The sequence below is a fragment of the Tachysurus fulvidraco genome, chromosome 19, assembly GCF_022655615.1.
Source record: "Tachysurus fulvidraco isolate hzauxx_2018 chromosome 19, HZAU_PFXX_2.0, whole genome shotgun sequence".
Taxonomy (NCBI): domain Eukaryota; kingdom Metazoa; phylum Chordata; class Actinopteri; order Siluriformes; family Bagridae; genus Tachysurus; species Tachysurus fulvidraco.
The window spans coordinates 21,797,113-21,824,612 of record NC_062536.1 but is presented as its reverse complement, the minus strand read 5'-3'; the positions used below and the strand labels follow the sequence as shown (position 1 = coordinate 21,824,612).

The following is a 27,500-nucleotide window of genomic DNA, read 5'->3' as shown; positions in this document are numbered from 1 at the left end:
ATAATATAATATTAAATGTATTTACAGTATGAATGATAATATGAGAATGAGATTTTAAATAATATAATAATAAAATGTGTGAAAGTGTGGTACCTCTCCTGAGCACTCTGTTCTGGTAAAACAGTACCAGCAGAAGCACTAAGGCCAGGAAGAGCAGCGTTCCCAACACATAGAGAACCAGTGGAGGGAAGGATGGAGGTCCAGGTGACACAGGGTTTAGATCGGTTCTTACTGAGGTCAAAAACACAGAAGAGGACCTTGATACGACCCTGTGATCAGAAATATTTAGAACTTAATGAACAGTAAAATATTTTATATTAAACAAATACACACCTGATTTGGTGGTGGTGGTGGTGGTGATGGGTGTAGCAGTGGACACAGTGGATATGTCTGTATTCACAGAAAGAAAAACACTTTGTCTCACAATAAAAATAAACTGTTACTCAATAAGGTTTATGACATGCTGATCAGTGTTTACAGTTCAGGGTCTGAGATTTCAATCAAACATCTAAGATTCTAAATAAAAGTTATCAAGTCTTATCACTGAGACAGAAAGCTGAAAAGTTAGCACACCCCTCTGATCTGTACAGGTGACTCCAGCAGGAGAGCAGTCAGTGTGATTCTTCAGGGAATGATGACAGTCCCACAGGTGAATCTCATATCCTCGACACTTCACTCTCTTCAGCCAGAAAGTCCCTTCACCAGAACCAAACCGATCATCAGCACTCAGCGCCGACCCACAGTCCAACTGTCTGCACACCACCTGAGCGTTCATGATGTTCCACTGATAATCACAAACGGAGCCCCACGTAGAGTTATGATACACCTCCAACCTCCCAGAGCAGCTTCCGTTTCCTCCACTCAGCCTGAGAGACCAGTGTTCTACATCACACACATCACACAAGAGGAAACACACCAACACTGAATAACAGCTCCAGTCACACAGCTCACTACAACACCATGACCATCTAACCTTATATTATACTCAACATGGTCTAGTTTACTAAAAACAGGTTTTGTGGTGTTCTGAAAAAGAATCTTATACCAAGTAACTACAAACATCCTGAAATTCAGCTGCTAACTTTGATGTGTGATAAATAAATTAATTGTCTGCTGAATAAAATCATCTGAAGCAGTAAGATCAGACTTTGGTTTCTGTTTACTGATTTTATCTCTGATGGACTGGTTTTCATGAAATGTGAGAAAGATTGATGTCCTCAGGATGGATCTATGAGGAAATACATTAAAGTTCTCTTAAAATGATTTTATAAATACAAGAGGAAATATTTTCTGTCACCATCAAATCCACATGAAGAACAGGACTAAAAGCTTCTCCTTATATCTCCTTACTTGAGCAGTGTTTCTGAGAGGGAAGTAAAGAGCAGTTTCCTGGTGGACGTGGAGACTTTCCATCATCTGCAGTAATAAAATCAATGCATTAATGAAAAGTTTCACATGCAGGTTATGACAATGTACAGAACCAGAAAAGTCTGAATCCACTCACCTGTGCAGTTAATATGAACCACTTCATCATGAGTATCACATCTGTTCTGTCCCCAGGGTGAAGATGGACACTGCAACAGATTAGAGTCGTGTTTCCTACATATCACATGATCCAGCCAGTTTGGAGCAGATCTCTTTAAACTCTGGTGAGAGAAAGACAACTTACACTTCATTTGAAAATGTCCTGTTTTATCCACACAGTTAAATATGTGTAAAATTATCTTTATATAAATATATATTTGAGATTCATTACATTTATAAACAAGTCCTTATATCATGTTGAATTTCAGGAACTTTGGGCCTCAGTTTTGAAATAAAACATACATATCTAACAGGTTTATTGTCAGTCATCACACTGTACCTGAGCAGATGACTCCTACGTCCTCATGGTGTCCACATTCACCCTCTTCACACAGCTGATATCTGCAGTTCCACAGGGACGTCTCGTTCCCCTCACACTCCACCTCATTCAGCCATATGGACCCAGTTCCAGGACCAAACCAGGCTGGTATGTGGTTACTGAGGGCCTCTCCACACTGCAGCTGTCTGCACACCACCTGAACATCCTCAATACCCCATGAGTCATCACACACAGTCCCTCACGAGCCGCTGTGGAAAACCTCCAGCCTTCCTGCACACTCTCCCCCAGAACCAACCAGCCTGATGGAGCTGGGATCTTTATTACACACACACACACACACACACACACACACACACACACACACACACACACACACACACACACACACTCTTTAATCAAATATGAAAAAACTCATTAAACAACACCATTAGTCTAAATATTAGTTAAAATATAATTAATACATAATAGTAGCTCACACAGTTAATTAACAGTTTTGTTCCCTTGTGGCATAACAGGTAAATGAGAGCAGGTAAATATGTTAATATGAACATTTATTGTTCAAGACTGAAAGAAAAAAATATTTGTTCTGTTGCCATGAAGTGTAAATTAACTGTATTTTTAATTAATATGCTAAACAACTACTTTCCTACTGACAGAGATCTGTTTCTTAACCTACATTTTAAAGTGCTGGTTTTCTACAGACCTGCTCATTTGTGGGTGTTTACCTGAGCAGGTGATGTAGAGCTGTTCCCTGGAGCTGCAGTTGACATGTTCAGCTTGTGCACTGCGGCAGTTCCTCAGATGTTCTTCACTCCCAGAGCAGCTGAAACCTGTTACACACATGTGTTTGTGTTCAGTGGTGGATGGAGAGGAGCGGTAGTTCAGCACAGAGCCACAGCCCAGCTGTCTGCAGAGCACAGACGCCTCAGACAGTCTCCATGAGTCCAGGAGAACTCTTCTCCAGTCCCTCCACACTCCAGCGCACACTCCCTCCCTCCAGACAACCGCACTCGCCCCTCATGAAGCGCCGCAGAGGATCCTGAAGCAGAAGAAGGTCATTTAAATATTGTAATGAACTCTGACTTTATTCAGTAACCTGGTGTATGTGACGTTAATATCTCACCATTACAGATGACTCCAGCATCATGTTTATGAGAGCATGCAGCTCGACTCCATGATGAGACACCACATTGTGATAGGTGTGTCTCCTTCCCCTGACAATCAAACACATCAGCCCAGATGTGGTTACTCCCCTCCCCAAACCAGTCCACCTTCACCACAGCCACAGCACTTCCACAATCCAGCTGTGCACACAGAACATCTGCAGCTCTCATATCCCAGTTTACAGCACAAACTGTGCCCCACACACCGAGGTACAGGAGCTCCACTCGACCAGAACAGGAGTCCGGTCCGTTCACCAGCCGCGCCTCTGTGTGACCTGAACAAACAGCCGAGAGCTCAGTGAAAGAGGAACATTAACACAGGCACCTTAAAGTTTTATTGACAGCTATGTGGTCTCTGTTTAAACAGAAGTTACATCATGATACTTAACCAGAACATTTTAATTCCACATCGTTGTCATGGGAACAGGTTGAGTGTTTGAGTGAAGATGATGATGGACAGAAGTAAATCCCTGATTCGTTTCCTCTACACTGAAGCTCCTCTGTCCACACCTGACCCTCCCCTCGTCCAAAAGCAGCTGATCCCAGAACCTTCACAGGAATCCCACAGCCCAGCTCTTGACACACAACCTCTGCATCCTGCTGGGCAAAGTCAGCATCACACACTGTGGACCAAGAACCTCCAAGAAACACCTCCACTCTCCCAGAGCACCGGTGAGGTCCAGCAGTGAGTCTTGGGATGATGTGACCTGTGTTTTATTTGTATATTTATAATAGTGATCATAATGTAACTAACTGTTGAGGTACTCTTTTCATAAATACAATAGTTTACCTGAACAAGTGACTCCAGCATCAATATTATGAAAACAGAAATGTCCCCCTTGTGTGTCAGCCCAATAACGAATATCTACAGGCTCCCCACAGCGCAGCTCTCTACACACCACTGCAGCATCGTTCATATCCCAGTTATAACCACACACTGTTCCCCACTGTCCATCATGAAGAACCTCCACTGTCCCAGCACAGCGACTTCCACCATTCACCAACCTCACATTGTCTGAGAGAGAGAGAGAGAGAGAGAGATTTACATTCTATTTCACACATACAAACACACACTTTCTCTCTCTCACACACACACACACACACACAAACTCACACACGCACACACACTCACTCAGACCCACTCACTCACACTCACACACACACTTGCTCACTAACACACACTCACACACATACTCGCACACACACACACACACACACACACACTCAGACACACACACACACTTATGTTAGTTCAGTTGTTTTTTTACACATTCACACACACTTTCTCTCTCTCACACACACAATTGCACACACACACACTCACACACACACACAGAAACACACACACACACACACACTCACTCACAATAACACACACACACTCACACACATTTGCTCAATAACACACACACACACACACTCACACACACACACACACACACACTTATGTTAGTTCAGTTGTTTTTTTTACACATTCACACACACTTTCTCTCTCACACACACACACACACACTCACACACACACACAGAAACACACACACACTCACTCACAATAACACACACACACACACTCACACACATTTGCTCAATAACACACACACACACACACACACATACACATACACACACACACACACACACTCTCTATCTCACACACACACACACACACACTTATGTTAGTTCAGTTGTTTTTTACTCACACTAAATCATGTCTAAACTATAAACATTAATCTCTCTCTGATTTTATAAGTGAGGCCTCAGAACAAACCCTGAGGATGATGTGTGTACTCTCATGTACAGCTTTTTATATTCTATAAAGATAAAACACTTTCACTGTTTATAAAGTTACAATCACTCCAGGAAACTTTCTTCATGTCATGATTAAAACTGGTCCCTACTGTTAAAGTGAGAAGTGTGTGATGTTTTCGTGTGAATAATCAGTGTGAACTTACCAGCTGCTGTGAGTGTGAGTGTGGATGAGAGAAGAATTAAAGTCAGACAGATTTCCATCTCCCTCCTCGCTGTACACGATGTGTTCACCTCCACTCGCCCAGAGAGACTGAGAGAAGTGTATCCCCTCATTCAGCCCCCTACAGAGAGGCAGACAGAGAGACAGACAGAGGGAGAGAGACGGCCGCCAATCACACGCACTGTTACCTTATTAGAAAGACGAGAGGAAATCATCACACAGCCTCAATAACAAATCAGATGAGGCATCTTTCACTTTCTCCATATATATCAAAATAACATCAGAGCTGATGAACAGAGCTCCGCCTCCTGTCTCTGAGGTGTGTGACTGATGAACAGAGCTCCATCTCCTGTCTCTGATGTGTGTGACTGATGAACAGAGCTCCACCTCCTGTCTCTGAGGTGTGTGACTGATGAACAGAGCTCCACCTCCTGTCTCCGTGGTGTGTGACTGATGAACAGAGCTCCACCTCCTGTCTCCGTGGTGTGTGACTGATGAACAGAGCTCCACCTCCTGTCTCTGTGGTGTGTGAGTGATGAACAGAGCTCCACCTCCTGTCTCTGAGGTGTGTGAGTGATGAACAGAGCTCCACCTCCTGTCTCTGTGGTGTGTGACTGATGAACAGAGCTCCACCTCCTGACTCTGAGGTGTGTGACTGATGAACAGAGCTCCACCTCCTGTCTCTGATGAGAGTCGACCACATCACACACTGATGTCAGAGAGAGAAAACACTCGGCTGTCGTACAGCATTAATTCCTGACAGCTGCACAGAGCAGATACACACACTGATAAACACACTGTAACTACATCAGTTACACATCCCTTTTACACACAGACACACACACCTCTAATGCTGGTTTTTTTTTTGGATCATCAAGTCCACATATTTGATCTGTCACATGCTTTATGCTGGATGTCCTTCCTGACAAAACCTCCCATTATATCTGGTCTCAGAACCAGCACTGAGAGTTAACACACACACTCACACACTCACACACTCACACTCACTCACACACACACACACACTTCTGTTTAGTGAAATGTGTTTGTTCTCTTAACTGACCTGCTGAGGGTGCTGTTAGGAAACTGCTGTATTATTATTATTATTATTATTAGTAGTAGTAGTAGTAGTAGTAGTAGTAGTATTACTAAAAGATAAAAGATAAAAAGATAAAGAAATAAAATATTCAAAACCACACAAATCTAACCCATAATATATAAACCCATAAATAAAAACACAAACACAACTCCTGAATAGTGTTTATGTCTGGAGTTACCATGTGTGTCATTTCAGTATTAAGTCCTCATTATGAGCTTAACTCTGAATATGAGACTTTATTATTAAAATGTGGAAAATGTTTTCATGATGTGAACTGAAGTGAATTCATGTGTGTGTTCCTGAGAACAGAACAGAACAGAATACAATAGAACAGAATCTTTATTGTCTTTGTATAAAAACAGTTACATTTGTCAGTAAAATTCCCAGTAAAAAATAAAGTCCTAAAATCCACAAAATTCTAAATAAAATGTGGAGCATCAGTGCAGTAGAAGCTTGTGTGATATTAATTTTTCTATGGCACAAGTCTAGTGCGGTACAACAGTAAGTAATAACAGCAGCACGGTGACGTCTGATGGTGGTGGATGTAACAGCTTGTATGTAACAGAGGTGTGCGTTAGAGTAGCAGATGTTGTAGAACAATGAGTGTGAGTCAGTGTGACATTAGTGCACCAGTCATCGTGAATGTGAACACACAGAGCGCCGCCTCTGTTCTTACCGGAGTCCCTTGTTCGGTCGGTGCGGTCATCTGACTGACTGCTAACTCATTAGCTGCGTCAGGGTGAATTATAAAACGAAGCTGAATAAAAGATTTTGTCCTGAAGTGACCGTACATTAGCAGGAAGATGCTCGGCACAGAGGGTTTGTGCTCCTTAGCCTGGCCTGTATCCTAGTACATCAGCCTCACTTGTTTCCTCTCCCTACACCACCTTCACCGCCTGCCTGCCGGTGTGCTGATCCACAGAGCTGTCGGTGCTCTGATTAGCTCTGCAGGAATCATATCAGTGTTGGGAAGTGACTCTCTCACACTTTGTTCATTTTTATTGCTTTATGCAAATGTCCAGTATAAGAATAAAAAGTATTTAAAAAAAAGCAAAAAAAAAAAGAACAATAATAAAAAGTATAAACTATATAAGGAAACTATATAAAAAATATAAAATATAGACAGAGAAATAATGTATATACATATTGTCACGATGTGACACGGTGAGACAAAAGGTGAGTGATGATCCAAATACAGTTTAATTTTATGACAAAAACAAGAAACAGGCAGGAAACAAGATAAGCAGGCAAAACAGGATAGAACACTGAGCGGAACAGGGAACACGAACAGACAACATAACACACCAAACACCAACAACGACTCACAATGGGGGAATGAACAAACAGTGTATATATGGTAAACAGGGACCAATCACAAAGCAGAGACAATCAGAGACAAAGACAAAACACCTGGGGAAGAGATGGAATGCAATTAGTGTCCATGGTAAGGAATGAGTGGGCGGAGCAAACAATTAACATCAGGGAAGGACGGGAGACAGAAACAAGGGGAAACACAGACAGACAGACAACACTGCCCCCCCCCCCCCCCACGAGCAGCTTCCAGACACTCCCAAGTCCACAAAAATCAGTCCAGGAGGGTGGAGCGAAGGCGCAACCAGGGTGGGAGGGCGGGTCGGGTTCGTGTAGTGGCGGCGCCAGAGCAGGACCGTTAACCAGGGTGGTGCTGGAGGCGGAGCCAGAGACCAGAGCAGGACCGGAGACCAGGGTGGTGCTGGAGGCGGAGCCAGAGACCAGAGCAGGACCGGAGACCAGGGTGGTGCCGGAGGCGGAGCCAGAGACCAGAGCAGGACCGGAGACCAGGGTGGTGCCGGAGGTGGAGCCAGAGACCAGAGCAGGACCGGAATCTTCTGTCATGACGCGGGGCAGGAAGCGGACCCAGATGCAGGATAGCAAAATAAAACGGTTTAATAACAGAGGAAACACTATACACGACACGGACTACAGACAGGACAAAGACAACAGTAGATTCCGCGCTGCACAAGGCAACACGGCACAGTTAAATACACAAGACAATCATGAAACAATGAGGAGCAGGTGTGGTGACAGGAAGGAGCAGACGAAGGTGGGGCAGACACGTGACGAGAAACGTAAACAAAACTGCACGTGGCCAAAGTCCAAGCTGAATAATGACACATATGCATAAATATACATATACATAAATGTGTATGGTTTTTAAAGATTGTCCTTAAAGTGGACTTTAAACTTCATAGCTGCATACCGCCACCTACTGTGATGGAGTGTGAAGAGAATTAATTCTACATTTCTCCTCATCTCTATATCCTATATTTTAATCCACTGATCTTAATAAATCTCATTATTCCATTCATTTGTTTTCAGCTTGTCACTCTGTAAACACCTTAATGTTTACAGCTTAGTTTTACAATTTACAGGAACCGTAACTATCCAAAACCATCTGGAACTTGAGTTTCTTCCTCTTATCATCTCAGGAAGTTTTTCCTCACCACTGTCACCTCAGGCTTGATCATTAGGGATAGATGTGTAGTGATAAACAAACTTTCACTATAAGCTGATGAGCTGCAAAGCCAGTACTTCCTTTAGGTGTTTTTACCCAGCACGCAAAATCTGTAGTGGTGGAATGGGCAAATAAAACCTTTAAGGTCTGATGGGCAGGAAGGCAGTGAAGGCCAGAGTCCCATAGAATGATCCAGAGTAATGCTCGCCATGCCACTGGACTCTAACTTCAGAAGCAGAGAGGATGGTGTTGCTTCAGCACAACTTCTTGCACAGGTAATTAGTATTAAACATGAGAGCAAATCTGATTGGTTCATTCTGAACTTTTTTATTCTCTAAATCCTTTCTCTTTTACAGTTAAATTTTATTTTTGCAATTGCATGGAACTCTTTCTGAAACAATTTTCTTTTCCTTTTTTTAATTAATTAATTAATTTGTCTATACAAGATTGTGGGGTTCTTTAGATCTTTTGTGTTTGTTTAACATATATATCAATAAAACCTTTAATATTCTCAATATTGCAATATTGTAATTTGTAAAATCCATTGTTTTATCATTATTATTATTATTATTATTATTATTATTATTATTGTTGTTGTTGTTGTTAATAAAAACAACAAAAACAACAATAATAATAATAATAATAATAATAATAATAATAATAATAATAAAAACTTTTCATTGGATGTGTTTCATTGCCATTTTGTTCCCATTGCCCATTTTTTCAGATATTAAATACAAAACCGAATCCAATTTTCAAAAAAAAAAAATCCAAACTGTACTGTCAGAACACAGACAGACTCATTACACTGTCAATATCAACCATCTAATCTGTGCTCAAAATCAAATGATGTTTTCAGATCAGACACACAGACAGAAATATATAAACATTACAGAACATTCATGAGACATTTCATCAAAAAATGGAAAACAGTATAAACCTTTAAACAATGGACATTGTCTCCAAACAGCTTTACAAATATATAAACATATAGAATTAAAATTACAAAGTTTAAAATGTAATTAATATTTATCCACAATGAGCAAGCCGGAGGTGACGGTGATGAGAAAAAAATGTAAATATCATTTCTACAAAAAGAAAAGTTCGTATGTCGCTCAAAATAAATTTCAACCGACAAGAAAAACGCCGGAGCACGAAAACCGGGAAAAAAAAGGCAGGCAGCAACGAGCAACATCTTATTATTTAACACATTCCCTGATGTATCGTCTCATCCAGTTGGAGGTTTGTTTCGTGTCTTAACCACAGGAATATATCACACAGTATCATTATTACTGAAGCTCCAACAGCAGCACCAATCAGCACAGAGGAAACAACTGAACACAAAATAAACACACAGAGATTATAGTATAAATATGTTAATTAATACACAATAGTAATAAATATTATTAAGCTGTAATAACAGTTCCCTTTCGAGGGAACTCGACGCTGCGTCAGTGCTGACGCTATGGGAATGCTTCTTTGAGGAAGTTGTGTCTGAAGCTCTGTGTGCACACATGCCATTTAATGGCTTGGAAAGGACACGTGACGGAGTAATTACTCGCCAGTAAGTCCATATAAGGGCATCTACGTCACGCTGCTCCAGCTTTCTTTGTCTTCAGGAAGTGCTCTGTGTATGTGTGTCGTTTGTCTGTCTGTCAAGTGCAGGGAAAGAAAAAAAAATAGGGAAAGACTAGGCAAAATGTTGCAGTCTAGGCACTTTAAGAGATACGTGCATCCGTGCCCCCGCTTTATCACGGCGGGCGACGCACATTCTCTTTGTGTGGTGTGTTTGGGAGAGGAGCATGCCCGGCCGGCTGCGTGCATTGTGAGGGATTCCCTCTCCACACGCTCCGATCCCGCCTGGCTGTATTTTCAGCTTCGGCTGCGCCTCATGGTTCGGGTCCTGCGTCTGCCGAGGCAGCGCGGCGGCTTCAATCATGGGGTTCCCAGGTTGAGTTAGCGGAGGCGGAGCAAGAGACGGGTGTTCCCCTTTCTCTTGCCCTTTCCCCTGACTCCGATCGCTCGGTTCGGTCCTCGAGGTAATAACTCGGGCTGTTGAGAAGCTGAATTTAGATTGGCCTGAGGAGGTAGTTGGTGCCGTCCATTCTAAGCTGGACGACCGCTTTCTCACGTCAGGCCGTCAGCCACCTGCACGCAGGCGTCTGCCGTTTCTTCCAGACCTCCATACTGAGGTATCGAGGTCTTGGAAAAATCCCTTTTCGGCACGTGTATTTTCTCCAGCCATGTCAGACTATTCAGCCATTATGGGGCTTGAAGACCATGGGTATAGAACGATGCCGAGGGTTGAAGAGACGCTGGCCAGTTATCTCTCCCCGGCATCGCCCGCATGGAGAAAGCCTGCCCTACCATCCAAGCCATGTAGGACCACTTCAGCCATTGTGGGTAAGGCCTATGAGTCAGCGGGTCAAGCGGGTGCAGCACTGCACACCATGGCGGTCTTGCAGGCCTACCAGGCTGATCTGCTAGCAGAGCTGGATGGCGGTGAAGGGCTGGGGCCTCAGGCGGTGTCCGAGCTCCGCCGCGCCACTGATCTCGCGCTCCGTGCCACGAAGCAGACGGCCCGCTCTATAGGCCATACTATGTCTGCGCTGGTTGCCATGGAGAGGCACTTGTGGCTTAATTTGACGGGCATAAGGGAGAAGGATAAGTCCTTTCTCCTGGACGCCCCAGTTTCACCTCAGGGCTTGTTCGGCGATGCAGTTAGTACTGTCGTCGACAGGCATCAGGAGGTGAAACGCCAGTCAGCGGCGTTCAAGGAGTTTCTCCCTCGCCGCGGGGAGCAGCCTGGGCCATCATCTAGGCCCCCCCCCCCCTTTCTAGCTCACTCAGGGCAGTGAGAAGAGCTAGTGTGGCGGCCCGTGCCCCCCCGTCTAAAACTAGGGAGGCCGGTTCACATGCCCGGACCCGGCCGGTGAGAGAGGACCTTAGGTCTGTCCTCTCAGCCAAGCGGGCCGCGAAGGAGTCCTGATGCCCGAGGGCAGGGGCTCCTGGGAGCACCCTATTCAGAGACGCTCGCCCTACTGCCAGCCCGGCCGCCTTTGTCGTTTCGGGGGGCAGTGGGGCCTGTGTCGGCTCCCCTTTCTTGTGCGGATCGTCCCGGGTTCGCGCCTGCCGGTGCGCTGTTTCAGGCCTGCACAAGTTTGACACCACTGTCAGGCAGCCTGGCAGCGTGGAAACTTCTGCCAGGGGTGTCTCAGTGGGTCCTAAATACTGTGGAAAGGGGGTACAGGATCCAGTTTTCCTCCCGTCCTCCGTGTTTCCAGGGTGTGTTGCCCACAAATGTGGGCGGGCACCAGGCGGTGTTCCTCCGGGAGGAACTCCTCTCACTTCTGGGGAAAGGGGCCATAGAGCATGTTCCCCTCCCAGAGCGGGACTCCGGGTTTTACAGCCGATATTTTGTTGTTCCCAAGAAGGACGGGGGGCTGCGTCCGATTCTGGACCTGCGGGCTCTGAACTGTACTCTGAAGACTTACAGGTTCAAGATGCTCACGCTCAAGATGATCGTGTCCCAGATCAGATCCGAGGACTGGTTTGTCACGATCGACCTCAAGGATGCTTATTTCCACGTCAGCATTCTGCCGGAGCACAGGAAGTTCCTCAGGTTCGCTTTCGGGGGCGAAACGTACCAGTATCGTGTCCTTCCTTTTGGCCTAGCCCTTTCACCACGCACGTTTACAAAGTGCATGGATGCTGCCCTGGCACCATTGCGTCTCCAGGGCATCCGTGTACTGAACTACCTGGACAACTGGCTCATTCTGGCCCAGTCGGAGGCTATGGCAGCCAGGCATCGAGATGCTGTGCTTGCCCACATGAGGTCCTTAGGACTCAGGCTGAACCCAGGAAAGTGTGTGCTTTCTCCTTCTCAGAGAACCACCTTTCTTTGGGTGGTTTGGGACTCCACCACGATGCGGGCACATCTGTCTCCCACTCGGGTGGCCTCCATCTTGTCAGCGGTGAAAGCTATTCGGTTAGGCCGCAGCCTCTCTGTTGCCGAGGCACAGAGGGTGCTCGGCCTCATGTCAGCAGCAGCCAAAGTTATTCCTTTGGGTCTGCTTCACATGAGGCCATTCGGGTGAGAGATATTATACTGTACAATAAAACATTTTTCCAGACAATATTATGTGTGTTGCTAATAAAATCCTCAGAGATTGTAGAATTTACTGAATTATTTTGTGTTCAGTTGTAGATGTTTCCTCTGTGCTGATTGGTGCTGCTGTTGGAGCTTCAGTAATGATGGTACTGTGTGGTATATTCCTGTGGTTAAGGTGTGTTCACTGTAAAAAGATTTCTTTCTTTCTTTACGATATTTAACTGTACAATATGAAATTTGTCCAGACAATATTATGAGCTAATAAAATGCACAGAGATTGTAGAAGTTACTAGCAGTTTAATTTACATTTTTAATTCTGAGTTAATTCTCATTGAATTCCATTCTCTGTGTTTAATTATTTTGTGTTCAGTTGTAGATGTTTCCTCTGTGCTGATTGGTGCTGCTGTTGGAGCTTCAGTAATGATGATACTGTGTGGTATATTCCTGTGGTTAAGGTGTGTTCACTGTAAAAAGGTTTATTTTAAGCATATTAACAAGTAATGTACAAAAACACTAAATGTAAGTCTACATTTTTAAATATGTTTAATATAATATTATAAATCTAAATGTTTATTTATTCGATCATTTATTCAGGAAATCGACTCCTTCTGGACGAGGACAAGCAGTAGGACTCAACACGGTTAGCTGACTGAAGAAATATACGTCTCTTTAAATAAAAGTTTGAATATTAATTCCTTTTGATCTCCACAGGTGGATCATCAGGAGGAAGATGAAGAGTCAGTGTATATGAACAAAACCATGTTATCAGAGTCACTTCATTACTCCACTGTGGAGTTTCCAAACGGAGCAGGAAGTGAAATCAGGGGACTTTCTGCTCTTACTACTGACTACGCCACCATCAGACACAGCTCGGAACAACACACTGAGGGAGGAGCTACAGGACCAGTCATTAAGGAAGTCCAGGAAGAAAATCAGACAAAGTCAAACAGTAAAGAGGAGGAGGAGGAGGAGGTAACTTACGGAAACATCACACGGGCAGACAACGATGGAGCAAATTAATTTTGATTTAGGTGAAGTGAACAATGATGTCAATAATGATGTTAATAATGAAATAAAACAAACACAAATAGGAGAAAAAGGTTTAGGACACTTCTCAGAAGAAGCTGGTGGTTTTTAAACACCTCATAAATATGAATAATAAAAAAAACAATTAAAATGAAAATGTACAAGCTGCAGAGAGCTAAATGTTCACTCATTGCCTTCCTGTTGTATTCATTAGCTTAGCTTAAAAAAGAGATGTAAAAAATGTAGATAAACTATAAGTGTAAGAGTGATATATTTATATAACTGTAGTTAATAATAATAATAATAATAATAATAATAATAATAATAATAATAATAATAATAATAATAATAACAACAACTAGATTTGTAAAGTTTGTTGTGACAAAATTTAATGTTGGCTTGGAATAAAGTATTCCCAAAGGCCGATATGCTAGGGTGCCAATACTTTTGAAGAAGAATACCCGAATACACACACATACACAAACACTCACACATACACAAACACACACACACACACACACACACACACACACACACACATGGTATGAGTTCATACCCGAATACCTGTGACACAATTCACCTTATTGTGAGTGTTTCGATATATCACGTCAATGTTGTGGAACTTTTTTGATTTTGAATATACTGGAGGCTGTGGGAACAGTGAAAGGCCAGTCTGTCCACCAATTTAAATCTATGTCCAGAGTATCACCCTAAAGAAGCTGGCTGAGTTTGAGTTAGATAGCTAGAAAGCTTGCTGAGTTATAAACCTCTAAACGTTATAATGGGTGTCTATGGCAAAAAAGTCCATGTTTGCCCCTTTTCCACCGAGGCAGTTCGAGTGCAGGTTCGGAGCCTAATTTAGAACCAGTTCTTTCTGTTTCGACCGCCAAAGCACCGGCTCTGAACGAGGAAAAGTGGTTCTTAAGTAGCACCAAAACGTTGCTGGTCTAGACTTAAGAACCGCTTGCGTCTGGAGCTGGGGGCGGGGCTACTGTTAGCGCGTTTGATAATGTACCTTAAGTATACTAATGTTTAATACACTTTTACTTTACCGCGATATGATACATTATCAGCACACATGATAGTAGGTAGCTACATGCTAAGGCTAAATTGTTTTCTGTGTTAACGATAAAATAACGTTATGTACTTTATCGATTACAACCTCCGTTTATACAGATTACATGGAGCTGCACGTACACGTTTTATTCGCCGCGTTTGGATGCCAATGTAGGTTCACAAAGCCATGGGCATTAACAGTAAAGTAACATCCACTCTTGTTGTTGTGTTTGTACAGAGATGGCCAATACTACGGCCTGAGATTTCGGAGGGAAAAACTCCCTTTGTTTCAGGTGTCTGTGGGCGTAGTTTAGCTATCAAACTTTTAGATGACTTTAAAGTTTTATCCAAGGTGTATTAAGACAGTATGGCGCCTTTTGTGCTCAAATAAAATACACCAGTGTTTGAAAAATGAGTAACCGATAATTTTGTGGTCATTTGGATACCAAACATGAAGGGTAATGACGGTATAAAGGCAGCGGTACATTACACAGATCAGTAATCAAAGTGTAAGTGATGTTACTACAGTGTTGTGTTCTGACACATGAATAAAATACGCCCTGTCAGGAAAGTAAGGAGTAAATCATTTTAAGTCAGGCAAGCCTTAACAGAAGAAACACATTACAACAGGGTTACAAGAATAAGAATCTTAGAGTATCTTATCTGCTTGTTTTATTAGTAAAAAGAATGTCTCATTGTGTTGTGTGTGTGTTCTGGTTGAGGGCCCCTATGAGTTCAATCAGAGAAGCAGCATGGGGTTATCTGGTCTTTGTGTAGGCTCCAGTCATTCTGGAGCCAGTTGTGTGTGTGTAAAACTGTGTTGCTCATCGGTTGATTGAAGATTAGATGCCGAAGTTTAGGGTGCCTGGGACCTGAAATCTAAATGACCTGTACCAGACGCTACACCACTGAATTATTACTGCAGTGATTAATATGTTTCAGCTGCTAACAGGTTATTTAATTCGAACTGAAGCCGTGAGCAGCTTCTCATTTCTTAAACCACCAAGTGGGAAGTCAGATCCTGTGGTCATGGGAAAGACATTACTCTGTTTCAGAAGGGGCAAATTATTGGCCTGTGTCAAGCATAGAAAAGGGCAAAGGAGCTGAAACTACTAACCCTGGGTCCAGAAACCCTGCAAGCTTTGTGGAGAAACATCCAAGTGGTCAGAAAAAAGGATGGATTATGATAAGAAATCACTTCACTTTTGGTGAAATTAAATAATAAAAAACAACAGTATAACTTAATTGTGTTATGTGTTAAGTGTTAATTGTGTTAAGTGCTGAAGTCACCAATGCAATTTTTGGTGCATTAAAACTCCTGAATTTTCATTACACAACTAAGTAAGCTACATTTTTCACCATGTAACTGAAATATTCACTTTTTGTTACACAATTCAGGAAACTGTGAAATAAAGGAAATACAGCTTGTGGTTTTAAACCTGACAAAGTGGTAGAAAAAACACATATAATATTTATTTATTTATTTATTTATTTATTTATTTATTTATTTAATTTATAGATGATTCTTAATACCTCAAAAATTTTATATTCTTTTGTCTGTATACATGTATGGTTAAATTTAAATATAATTTACTAATAATTGTAATGCTGTAGTGTCTTAAATAAATAATTATAAATAATATGGAGTTTCTACATTTTAATTAAATAATTATGAAAGGTGCTTAGATTATTTAGATTATCTACTGTAGGTATAAATATTTTTCTAACCTATAACACATTTTTTTGCCATCGTTTTACTGTAATGATGTAATGAATCAGGAAGTTTACAAGAAATTTCCACCCGTAATGTTTAAAGTAATTGTACAGAACAAACATTACAAACGTTTTTCTGATAAAGACACTTTTACAGAGAAGGTCAGATGAATCCATCTAAATGTCTGATAACTTGAAAACATGCTTCTCTTCAAAATTCTACATAATTTGCTTTGTTCTATAAATGTTTCTCAAGTCACCACAAATCAGAAGAGAAAGTATTACACCAGTTCGTGTGCAGGTCATGATGAACATTGTTCTCTTTTTTATCAGTTACTACACAAAATACTGCAAATGTAGATTGTGGCAGATTCTCTGTGCCTCTATATTCTCTAATATCTACAACATACACAACTTATATTTAATTTAACTACATTATAGATAACTGTTATTACAGCTCAATAATATTTATTACTATTGTGTATTAATTAACATATTTATACTATAATCTCTGTGTTTTTATTTTGTGTTCAGTTGTAGATATATATGAAGAGCTCTTTTCCAAAACGCGATAAACGCCAAAATGAAAATAAAAATGAGTTTTTCATGTCATTTTGCTGTGTTGTGAACCTATATACTGCTCCATCAATGTGTCATGCCAAAACGCTATAATTCCTTGTTTAAAATGTACTGCAAGATGCAGTTTCTTTCCAAACTGCAATAAGTGCCAAACCTGTTTTTTGCCTAAACGCTTTATATCTTCTCGACCAATCAGAATTCGGTGAGCGCTCGACGCAATCCAACAAGGTGAGAGATGTTTGTTTGTGCGCAGTCTTCAAAATGAGTGTTTTTAACTTTAAATGTATTACTTTATTTTATATATTAAGTTGCCTGTTAAATATTGTTATCATTACTATCGTTACTTTTTGTACAGTATAGATTAAATGTGTTACTAAGTGATTGGAATTTATTGTTAACATTCTTGTATATTTATTTAATTAGTGTTGTTTGTATGTGTGTTATTTTTAAATTATTTATTTTATGTGGTGGACAATGTTGAAACCTGAAATTGAAAATATTTATTTTTTACTATTTATTTTATGTTACTATTTATTTTATTTGGAAGTTTTATTTGGTTTATATCTCTTTTTTAATAAAAACAAACAAAAAAACATTTTTAAAATAAAGGATGAATTTATAGCGTTTTGGAAAAAAATAAAAAGAAACTTTGAATTTATATTCAACAAAATTGTTGTTTCATTTAACAATCACTGTTTATCAGGTTCAGACTGAGCCAACAGACCATTTTAACAGGATAAATTGAATATATAAACAAAATGTGTGGGTCTAGGTAAAGAAAAAGTCATTAGTCAATAGTCATAAAAACTATTAAAATGGATTTATAGCGTTTTGGAAAAGAGCTCCTCATATGTAACAAACACTAAAGATCTAAAGAATCCCACAAACTTGTACAGACAGACAGACAAACAAACAAACAAACAAACAAACAAACAAATAAATAAATAAATAAATAAATAAATGAGAAAAAAGAAAAGAAAATTGTTTCAGAAAGATTTCCATGCCATTGCAAAAATAAAATTTAACTGAAAAACAGAAAGGATCTCATGTTTAATACTAATTACCTGTGCAAGAAGTTGTGCTGAAGCAACACCATCCTCTCTGCTTCTGAAGTCAGAGTCCAGTGCCATGGCAGGCATTACTCCGGATCATTCTATGGGACTCTGGCCCTCACTGCCTTCCTGCCCATCAGACCTTAAAGGTTTTATTTGCCCATTCCACCACTACAGATTTTGCATGCTGGGTAAAAACACCTACAGGAAGTACAGGATTTGCAGCTCATCAGCTTATAGTGAAAGTTTATTTATCACTACACATCTATCCCTAATGATCAAGCCTGAGGTGACGGTGGTGAGGAAAAACTCCCTGAGATGATAAGAGGAAGAAACTCAAGTTCCCCGATGGTTTTGGGTAGTTACGGTTCCTGTAAATTGTAAAACTAAATTGTCAACATTAAGGTGTTTACAGAGCGACAAGCTGAAAACAAATGAATGGAATCATGAGATTTATTAAGATCAGTGGATTAAAATATAGGATATAGAGATGAGGAGAAATGTAGAATTAATTCTCTTCACACTCCATCACAGTAGGTGGCGGTATGAAGCTATGAAGTTTAAAGTCCACTTTAAGGACAATCTTTAAAAACCATACACATTTATGTATATGTATATTTATGGATATGTATATACATTATTTCTCTGTCTATATTGTCATATTTTTATATAGTTTATTTATATAGTTTATTCTTTTTATTATTATTTTATTTTTGTTTTTATTTTGTTTTTATGTATGTGTATGTGATAAATACAATTTGATTTGATTTGATTTGTAAACCAGAAGAAGCAGAAGTGTAAAGTGTCTGTGACCATATGAGCAATCAGGAAGTTATAAAAATGAACAAAGTGTGAGAAAGTCACTTCCCAACACTGATATGATTCCTGCAGAGCTAATCAGAGCACCGACAGCTCTGTGGATCAGCACACCGGCAGGCAGGCGGTGAAGGTGGTGTAGGGAGAGGAAACAAGAGTGAGGCTGATGCACTAGGATACAGGCCAGGCTAAGTTGTTGTACCGCACTAGACTTGTGCCATAGAACCGTTTAGTCGTCTCTACACCGTGTCACACGGCTCTTATATCGGATCTAATATCTCTGTGTTTAACTCGGCTAAGATTAGATTATAGTTAATGTGAGTTAAGTCTCTTTATCGGGTTCGTCACTGAAAACAGTCCAAACGTCACTTTCAGTTAATCGGCCCAAAGGAAACCAGGACAAAGTTTTAGAGCAGAAAAGATGAACTTGGTCGATGACGAGTCTAATTTAATAAATGATGTTAACGGTGATGCTGATTAGAAAGGGAAAGATTTTGTTGCACTGCAGCACTGGTGCTGTGCTGAATTCTGACTCCTGTTCACGTGAATGTGAATGGTAAATCACACACAGGGAAAAATTAATATCACACAAGCTTCTACTGCACTGATGCTCCACATTTTATTTAGAATTTTGTGGATTTTAGGACTTTATTTTTTACTGGGAATTTTACTGACAAATGTCACTGATTTTATACAAAGACAATAAAGATTCTGTTCTATTGTATTCTGTTCTGTTCTGTTCTCAGGAACACACACATAAATTCACTTCAGTTCACATCATGAAAACATTTTCCATATTTTAATAATAAAGTCTCATATTCAGAGTTAAGCTCATAATGAGGACCTAATACTGAAATGACACACATGGTAACTCCAGACATAAACACTATTCAGGAGTTGTGTTTGTGTGTTTATTCATGGGTTTATATATTATGGGGTAGATTTGTGTGGTTTTGTATATTTTATTCTTTTAATAATAATAATAATAATAATAATAATAATAATAATAATAATAATAATAATAATAATAATACAGCAGTTTCCTAACAGCGCCCTCAGCAGGTCAGTTAAGAGAACAAACACATTTCACTAAACAGAAGTGTGTGTGTGTGTGTTTGTGTGTGTGTGTGTTTGCGTGTGTGCGTGTGTCTGTGTGTGTGTGTGTGTGTGTGAGTGTGTGTGTGTGTGTGTGTAGAAGGGATGTGTAACTGATGTAGTTACAGTGTGTTTATCAGTGTGTGTATCTGCTCTGTGCAGCTGTCAGGAATTAATGCTGTACGACAGCCGAGTGTTTCCTCTTTCTGACATCAGTGTGTGATGTGGTCGACTCTCATCAGAGACAGGAGGTGGAGCTCTGTTCATCAGACACACACTACAGAGACAGGAGGTGGAGCTCTGTTCATCAGTCACACACCACAGAGACAGGAGGCGGAGCTCTGTTCATCAGTCACACACCTCAGAGACAGGAGGTGGAGCTCTGTTCATCAGTCACACACCACAGAGACAGGAGGTGGAGCTCTGTTCATCAGTCACACACCTCAGAGACAGGAGGCGGAGCTCTGTTCATCAGCTCTGACGTTATTTTGATATATATGGAGAAAGTGAAAGATGCCTCATCTGATTTGTTATTGAGGCTGTGTGATGATTTCCTCTCGTCTTTCTAATAAGGTAACAGTGAGTGTGATTGGCGGCCGTCTCTCTCCCTCTGTCTGTCTCTCTGTCTGTCTCTCTGTAGGGGGCTGAATGAGGGGATACACTTCTCTCAGTCTCTCTGGGCGAGTGGAGGTGAACACATCGTGTACAGCGAGGAGGGAGATGGAAATCTGTCTGACTTTAATTCTTCTCTCATCCACACTCACACTCACAGCAGCTGGTAAGTTCACACTGATTATTCACACGAAAACATCACACACTTCTCACTTTAACAGTAGGGACCAGTTTTAATCATGACATGAAGAAAGTTTCCTGGAGTGATTGTAACTTTATAAACAGTGAAAGTGTTTTATCTTTATAGAATATAAAAAGCTGTACATGAGAGTACACACATCATCCTCAGGGTTTGTTCTGAGGCCTCACTTATAAAATCAGAGAGAGATTAATGTTTAGAGTTTAGACATGATTTAGTGTGTGTGTGTGTGTGTGTGTGTGTGTGTGTGTGTGTGTGTGTGTGTGTGTGTGTATGTGTGTGCGTAAGTGAGTGCGTGTGTGTGTGAGAGTGCGTGAGTGTGCGAGTGCGTGAGTGTGCGTGTTTGTGTGTGTGTGTGAAAGAGAGTGTGTGTGTGTGTGTGTGTGTGTGAGAGAGAGAGAGGAGAGAGAGAGAGAGAGTGTGTGTGTGTGTGTGTGTTTGAGTGTATGAGTTTGTGTGTGAGAGAGTATGTGTGTTTTCTGTGTGTCTTGTTTGTGTATGTGTAAATCTCTCTCTCTGTGGATCACTTGGGTGGGGGGAAAGTAACTGTCCTCATGTTGGAGATGCTGGAGTCACCTGCTCAGGTAAATTTTAAGATTTAAAAAAGTCTGAGAAAATATGTAAAGAAAAAAATCTGTTTAATTTCTAAAATAAATATTTGTAAAATCCTGGTGTAAAATCCTGACTGTTTCCTGTTCAGTTTCCTTCAGTTCTTATCATCTTCTCCTTCATGTGTCAGTGTATCAGTTTTACTGTGTCATTTTCAGTGGTCATGTTATTATAATAATATAAAAGAACTAATAACACTGAGTTAATCTACAGAACACGACTCTGAATAATATTAATTTTCTCTGTTTACATGTTGATGTTGTTTTTGGACTGAAGTCACTGATTCTGATGACGTCACACTGTAATAGTTGTGACTCTTGAACACTGTTTCTGTAACTTTAATGTTCATATCTGTGTTTTAATGTAGAACATGAAGCTGAGAATAGTGATGACACCATTAGAGCTGATCAGAAGACAGTTATACAGACAGGTATGATAATAATGTAACAGAACTGTAATTTTAGTGATGAACACAATCATAAATAACTTCAAAGTGGATTTAATGTCATTGTTTACAAAGAGAACCAAGAACCAGAGTGTGATGATGCTGTTACCATGTCTCCATACACTTCTGTACACATCTCTCTCTCTCTCTCTCTCTCTCTCTCTCTCTCTCACTCGCATCCTTTCTTTCTCTCTCTCTCTCTCTCTCTCTCTCTCTCTCTCTCTCTCTCTCTCTCTCTCTCTCTCTCTCTCTCTCTTTCTCTCTCTCAGACAGCGTGAGGTTGGTGAATGGTGGAAGTCACTGTGCTGGGAGAGTGGAGGTTGTTCATGATGATCATTGGGGAACAGTGTGCAATTCTGCCTGGGATATGAAAGATGCTGCAGTGGTGTGTAGAGAGCTGAGCTGTGGGGAGGCTGTAGAGATTAGTTATTGGGCTGAGTTTGGAGAAGGAACAGGAGAAATCTGGATATATGATGTGTACTGTAGAGGATCTGAGTTGACTCTAAACAATTGTAGCTCACAAGGGGGACATTACTGTGATCATAGGGGGGATGCTGGAGTCACTTGTTCAGGTAAACTATTTTATTTAATAAAAAAAAAATACCTTAACAATTATAATTATACACATACATTAATTTTTATCAGACTGTAATTTGTATTTACAATTAAATATTTTTGCAACTACTTTGTAATGATTTCTTGACGATCTGTCTTATTGAAAAGTTCTGCAATATTTACCCAATTAAATAAAACACAGGTCACAGAATGCCGAGACTCAGTGCTGGTCCTCACCGGTGCTCTGGGAGAGTGGAGGTGTTTCATGGAGGTTCCCGGTCCACAGTGTGCGATGCTGACTTTGACCAGCAGGATGCAGAGGTTGTGTGTTGAGAGCTGGGCTGTGGGATTCCTGTGAAGGTTCTGGGATCAGCTGCTTTTGGACAAGGGGAGGGTCAGGTGTGGACAGAGGAGCTTCAGTGTAGAGGAAACGAATCTGGGATTTACTTCTGTCCATCATCATCTTCACTCAAACACTCAGCCTGTTCCCATGACAACGATGTGGGATTAATATGTTCTGGTTAAGTATCATGATGTAACTCCTGTTTAAATAGAGACCACATAGCTGTCAATCAAACTTTAAGGTGCCTGTGTTAATGTTCCTCTTTAACTGAGCTCTCGGCTGTTTGTTCAGGTCACACAGAGGCGCGGCTGGTGAACGGACTGGACTCCTGTTCTGGTCGAGTGGAGCTCCTGTACCTCGGTGTGTGGGGCACAGTTTGTGCTGTAAGCTGGGATATGAGAGCTGCAGATGTTCTATGTGCACAGCTGGATTGTGGGAGTGCTGTGGCTGTGGTGAAGGTGGACTGGTTTGGGGAGGGGAGTAACCACATCTGGGCTGATATGTTTGAATGTCAGGGGAAGGAGACACACCTATCACAATGTGGCGTCTCATCATGGAGTCGAGCTGCATGCTCTCATAAACATGATGTTGGAGTCATCTGTAATGGTGAGATATTAACGTCACATACACCAGGTTACTGAATAAAGTCAGAGTTCATTACAATATTTAAATGAGCTTCTGCTTCAGGATCCTCTGTGGCGCTTCATGAGTGGCGAGTGCGGTTGTCTGGAGGGAGCAAGTGTCAGGGGGAGGTGGAGATTTATTTCAGGCAGGACTGGAGGAGAGTTCTCCTGGACTCGTGGAGTCTGTCTGAGGCGTCTGTGCTCTGCAGACAGCTGGGCTGTGGCTCCGTGCTGAACTACCGCTCCTCTCCATCCACCACTGAACACAAACACATGTGTGTAACAGGTTTCAGCTGCTCTGGGAGTAAAGAACATCTGAGGAACTGCAGCAGTGCACAAGCTGAACATGTCAACTGCAGCTCCGGGGAACAGCTCTACATCACCTGCTCAGGTAAACACCCACAAATGAGCAGGTCTGTAGAAAACCAGCACTTTAAAATGTAGTTTAAGAAACAGATCTCTGTCAGTAGGAAAGTAGATGTTTAGCATATTAATTAAAAATGCAATTATTTTACAGTTAATGGCAACAGAACAAACATTTTCTCTGTCAGTCCTGAACTATAAATATTAATATTTACATATCTGTGTGTGCGTGTGGTTGTGTGTGTGTGTGTGTGTGTGTGTGTGTGTGTGTGTGTGTGTAATAAAGATCCCAGCTCCATCAGGCTGGTTGGTTCTGGTGGAGACTGTGCAGGAAGGCTGGAGGTTTTCCACAGCGGTTCGTGGGGGACTGTGTGTGATGACTCGTGGGGTATTGAGGATGTTCAGGTGGTGTGCAGACAGCTGCAGTGTGGAGAGGCCCTCAGTAACCACATACCAGCCTGGTTTGGTCTTGGAACTGGGTCCATATGGCTGAATGAGGTGGAGTGTGAGGGGAACGAGACGTCCCTGTGGAACTGCAGATATCAGCTGTGTGAAGAGGGTGAATGTGGACACCATGAGGACGTAGGAGTCGTCTGCTCAGGTACAGTGTGATGACTGACAATAACCCTGTTAGATATGTATATGTTTTATTTCAAAACTGAGGTCCAAAGTTTCTGAAATTCAACATGATAGTAAGGACTTGTTTATAAATGTAATCCATCTCAAATATATTTTTACATAAAGATAATTTTACAGATATTTAACTGTGTGGATCAAACAGGACATTTTCAAATGAAGTGTAAATCGTCCTTCTCTCACCAGAGTTTAAAGAGATCCGACTCTCAAAGGGCTGTGAGGGGAATCTGGAAGTGTTCTACAATGGAACCTGGGGTAATGTGTGTTACAATCACATGGATGATGAGCTAGAAACAGCAAACATGGTGTGTGGAGAGCTGAACTGTGGAAGACGTGGCAGTCTGACAAACACTGAAGCACGAGTAAAATCTGCTCCTAACTGGCTGGATCATGTGAAATGTAGGAAACACGACTCTAATCTGTGGCAGTGTCCATCTTCACCCTGGGGACAGAACAGATGTAATAATCATGATGAAGTGGTTCATATTACCTGCACAGGTAAGAGGACTCTCTCTCTATACTAGTTTATACAATGCTGTAGAAGTTGTGTAAATATTTAATATAAAATAAGAATGAGAGGAAAGTCTGTTTTGCCTGTTTTATTACTGTAGATGATGGAACGTCTCTACGTTCTCAAGGGACATGCTCGTCATTTCCTCTTCAGAAATACTGCTTAAGTAAGGACAATTAAATCTGTCCCTTTACTCACAGTTACTGTTTTCACCCAGAAGATCATCGTTTTTATAATAAATAATAATAAGATTTTCATCAGTTATATATATATATATATATATATATATATATATATATATATATATATATATATATATATAATTAAAGAGCAGTATTAAATATACAAGAGAAAATAAGATGGGTCTCTTAAAACAAACAACTAATTGGTTTTCTTTTTTAGAAAAATTACCTTTTAGTTTTTAAATACATAATATGCAATGCATACAACAATATTTTCTATCACAAATAAACATTTAGATAGCCGTTGTTCCTCTGTCTGTACTTGTACTGTGAACAATGACAAAGTTGACTGAGAAGAATTAAGAACATTTAAGTGCCAAACATTCTAGGTTTTAAATGAACCCTTTTCTGACATGCAAAAACAAAACAAAAAAATTTCTTTCAAATTACTTTTTTAAAGTATCAAAACTAAATCATACACTAAAATAAATAATAATAATAATAATAATAATAATAATAATAATAATAATAATAATAATAATAATACAAAAATACTGCCTTTAAGTCATGCAACTTAACTTCAGAAATAAAAGATTCTAAATCTACAGCTCAGGCATAACATAAGCCTTTATTGTCTTCTGGGAAAGCTTTGTGGTATTTAAGAAGCAAAAACATGGACAGGAACTTGGACCTAGAGGCCATGCATGGTTTCACACCGAGTGCTTTAACACCTTTTACATGTCTACGTCTCGTTACCGAGCCACCACCGCTAGGCGGCGAGACTGCATCAAATTCATTGTAACTTCATTGTAACTTTTAAGCATTAAATCTTCCAAATAAACGGTTAAATTATATACTGTTTGAAAGCTTAGACTCTCAGCATTTTATTAAGCGCACACACAAAGCATAATACACAAACCATTTGATAGAAAATTGAACTAGGTGGCGCTAGTTCGATCTGTTTACTCACCTTTAACGCTGGTCTTTAAATTTCCCTTTCTTCACATTGTCACTAATGTTAATGTATTTTCCAAAACAAATGCTTGTAAAAATCCCCGAGAGTCCAAAAAACTTGAAAATGTAATCCTTTTAATCCAAAACGCTTTGCTTGCTTCACAAGAATTATTTGTTTGACCGGAAACTGAACATGAAGCTTCACTTCCGCTATTTGTTGGACTCCTACGTCTCATTGGACGCATACCAAAATTTCAAAACGCGTCAGATTTGTAGTCGAGGATCTGACGAATCAAACAAGCCCTCGCATGAGCCAACCAGTGCCTGTGCGGCCGAGATAGGCAGCTAAGAAGCCAATGAGGTCTCTCCATGCTATGTGGGTGACCCTCCCTTTGACTGACATTTGATCCATCCAGTAGCGATTTGATGTTTCGCGAGCATCATAGCTCTTTAGCCAATAAGGAGACGATTCCAACGAGATGCAACATGATACATCTGGTGAGGGCGGGCTGTGCAATAAGCGTGCGCATATTAATTTTTTTCAGCATTATTGCGCAATTCTCAAACGTTTCACACTCTCACACCTCAGGGTGTCAGTTTACAGGCATTTTTTCAAAACAGAGTTATAGGCAGAGGGGTTCTCTTTGTTATAGGACTTTTGAACTAAGCATGCAGTCCTTTTATACAAAGTTATACAGTAAAAAAAATAAACAAGAAAAACCTGAACAGGCGGACATGTCCGTAGAAAAATATTCATATAAAATCCATTTTTGAGTCTTTTGACTTCATTTTTTTTGGTGAAAGCCAAGACATGTGGCTATGACCCTCAGTTGTTGTTTACCAACCATCATTAAATACAGCAATGTATGTAATAAGTTTATTAGGTAAACAACTTAGACGGAAATAAAAATTCACCATTCTAGCCTCTATAACTCTGTGTCAGTAAGGCTTAGAATCAAGCTGACACTTGTGTCGGAAACTAGAGACTCTCTTCTTTCCAATGAGACCAAGCTCACCTCTGTCAAAGTATATGGGAGCTGTACCACTTTTTATGTGGGTATGTCATCTAGGCGAAAATCATGAAAATGGGGGGGCGACAGGTAACAGGTATACATATAGGTCGACGTGCTGTTGTGGTATGCCAGTTCGATCTTGCAATGGACACACGCCACAGCATTTTCTTTACTTTTCAAATTGAAATGACCGCTTCTCCTTCCGCTTTGACGTAAGCGCTTTGTCATACGCTCACACACACAGAATAATTGCACAAGAACATGACGTGAGCTTTTGTAATCGAGTTAATCGAGGAATCGTTTCCGCCCTAACTGAGATACATCTGTAATATAAAAATACGAGACAACAATATGGCAAAACCAAACTTGATACTGTTACATGATTGGCTGATAGCGTGTCGCTCCCTACGTTGCTTGG

General features: G+C 40.8%; 3 protein-coding genes, 3 long non-coding RNA genes and 1 pseudogene across 10 annotated transcripts in view; 4 read left to right on the top strand and 3 right to left on the bottom strand.

Moving 5' to 3' along the window:
• LOC113641627 overlaps window positions 1-3,866 on the top strand; it is a 9,293-nt gene extending 5,427 nt beyond the window's left edge. Inside the window, exons 2-5 of one of the 2 annotated variants that reach the window (XR_007138626.1) lie at window positions 591-649; window positions 1,561-1,649; window positions 1,839-2,918; window positions 2,996-3,866. This is a non-coding gene — a long non-coding RNA (uncharacterized LOC113641627). The remainder of the gene's footprint in view (window positions 1-590; window positions 650-1,560; window positions 1,650-1,838; window positions 2,919-2,995) is intronic. The other variant, XR_003440358.2, reaches the window with a different exon arrangement.
• Window positions 1-27,500, top strand: part of LOC113650187 (B-cell receptor CD22-like) — a 1,781,460-nt gene that overhangs the window by 773,851 nt on the left and 980,109 nt on the right. The gene's annotated exons all lie outside the window — the stretch shown is intronic.
• LOC113663360 (antigen WC1.1-like) overlaps window positions 1-27,500 on the bottom strand; it is an 870,979-nt gene that overhangs the window by 157,872 nt on the left and 685,607 nt on the right. The window lies entirely within an intron of this gene.
• Window positions 1-27,500, top strand: part of LOC113663456 — a 644,552-nt pseudogene that overhangs the window by 609,852 nt on the left and 7,200 nt on the right.
• LOC125139611 lies at window positions 746-1,630 on the bottom strand. The gene is made up of 3 exons (XR_007138647.1): window positions 1,505-1,630; window positions 1,351-1,416; window positions 746-882 (listed from the first exon to the last, which is right to left on the bottom strand). It is a non-coding gene; the product is annotated as an uncharacterized LOC125139611 (long non-coding RNA).
• On the bottom strand, window positions 3,879-5,246 carry LOC113641617. The gene is made up of 3 exons (XR_007138623.1): window positions 5,185-5,246; window positions 4,980-5,117; window positions 3,879-4,042 (listed from the first exon to the last, which is right to left on the bottom strand). It is a non-coding gene; the product is annotated as an uncharacterized LOC113641617 (long non-coding RNA).
• The window catches only part of LOC113641615 (scavenger receptor cysteine-rich type 1 protein M130-like), a 6,399-nt gene continuing 1,153 nt past the window's right edge, over window positions 22,255-27,500 (top strand). Inside the window, 7 exon segments of the mRNA XM_047804001.1 lie at window positions 22,255-22,474; window positions 22,660-22,977; window positions 23,092-23,406; window positions 23,488-23,836; window positions 24,080-24,387; window positions 24,609-24,920; window positions 25,034-25,099. Coding sequence (XP_047659957.1) covers window positions 22,270-22,474; window positions 22,660-22,977; window positions 23,092-23,406; window positions 23,488-23,836; window positions 24,080-24,387; window positions 24,609-24,920; window positions 25,034-25,099 — 1,873 coding nt within the window. The 5' untranslated portion in view covers window positions 22,255-22,269.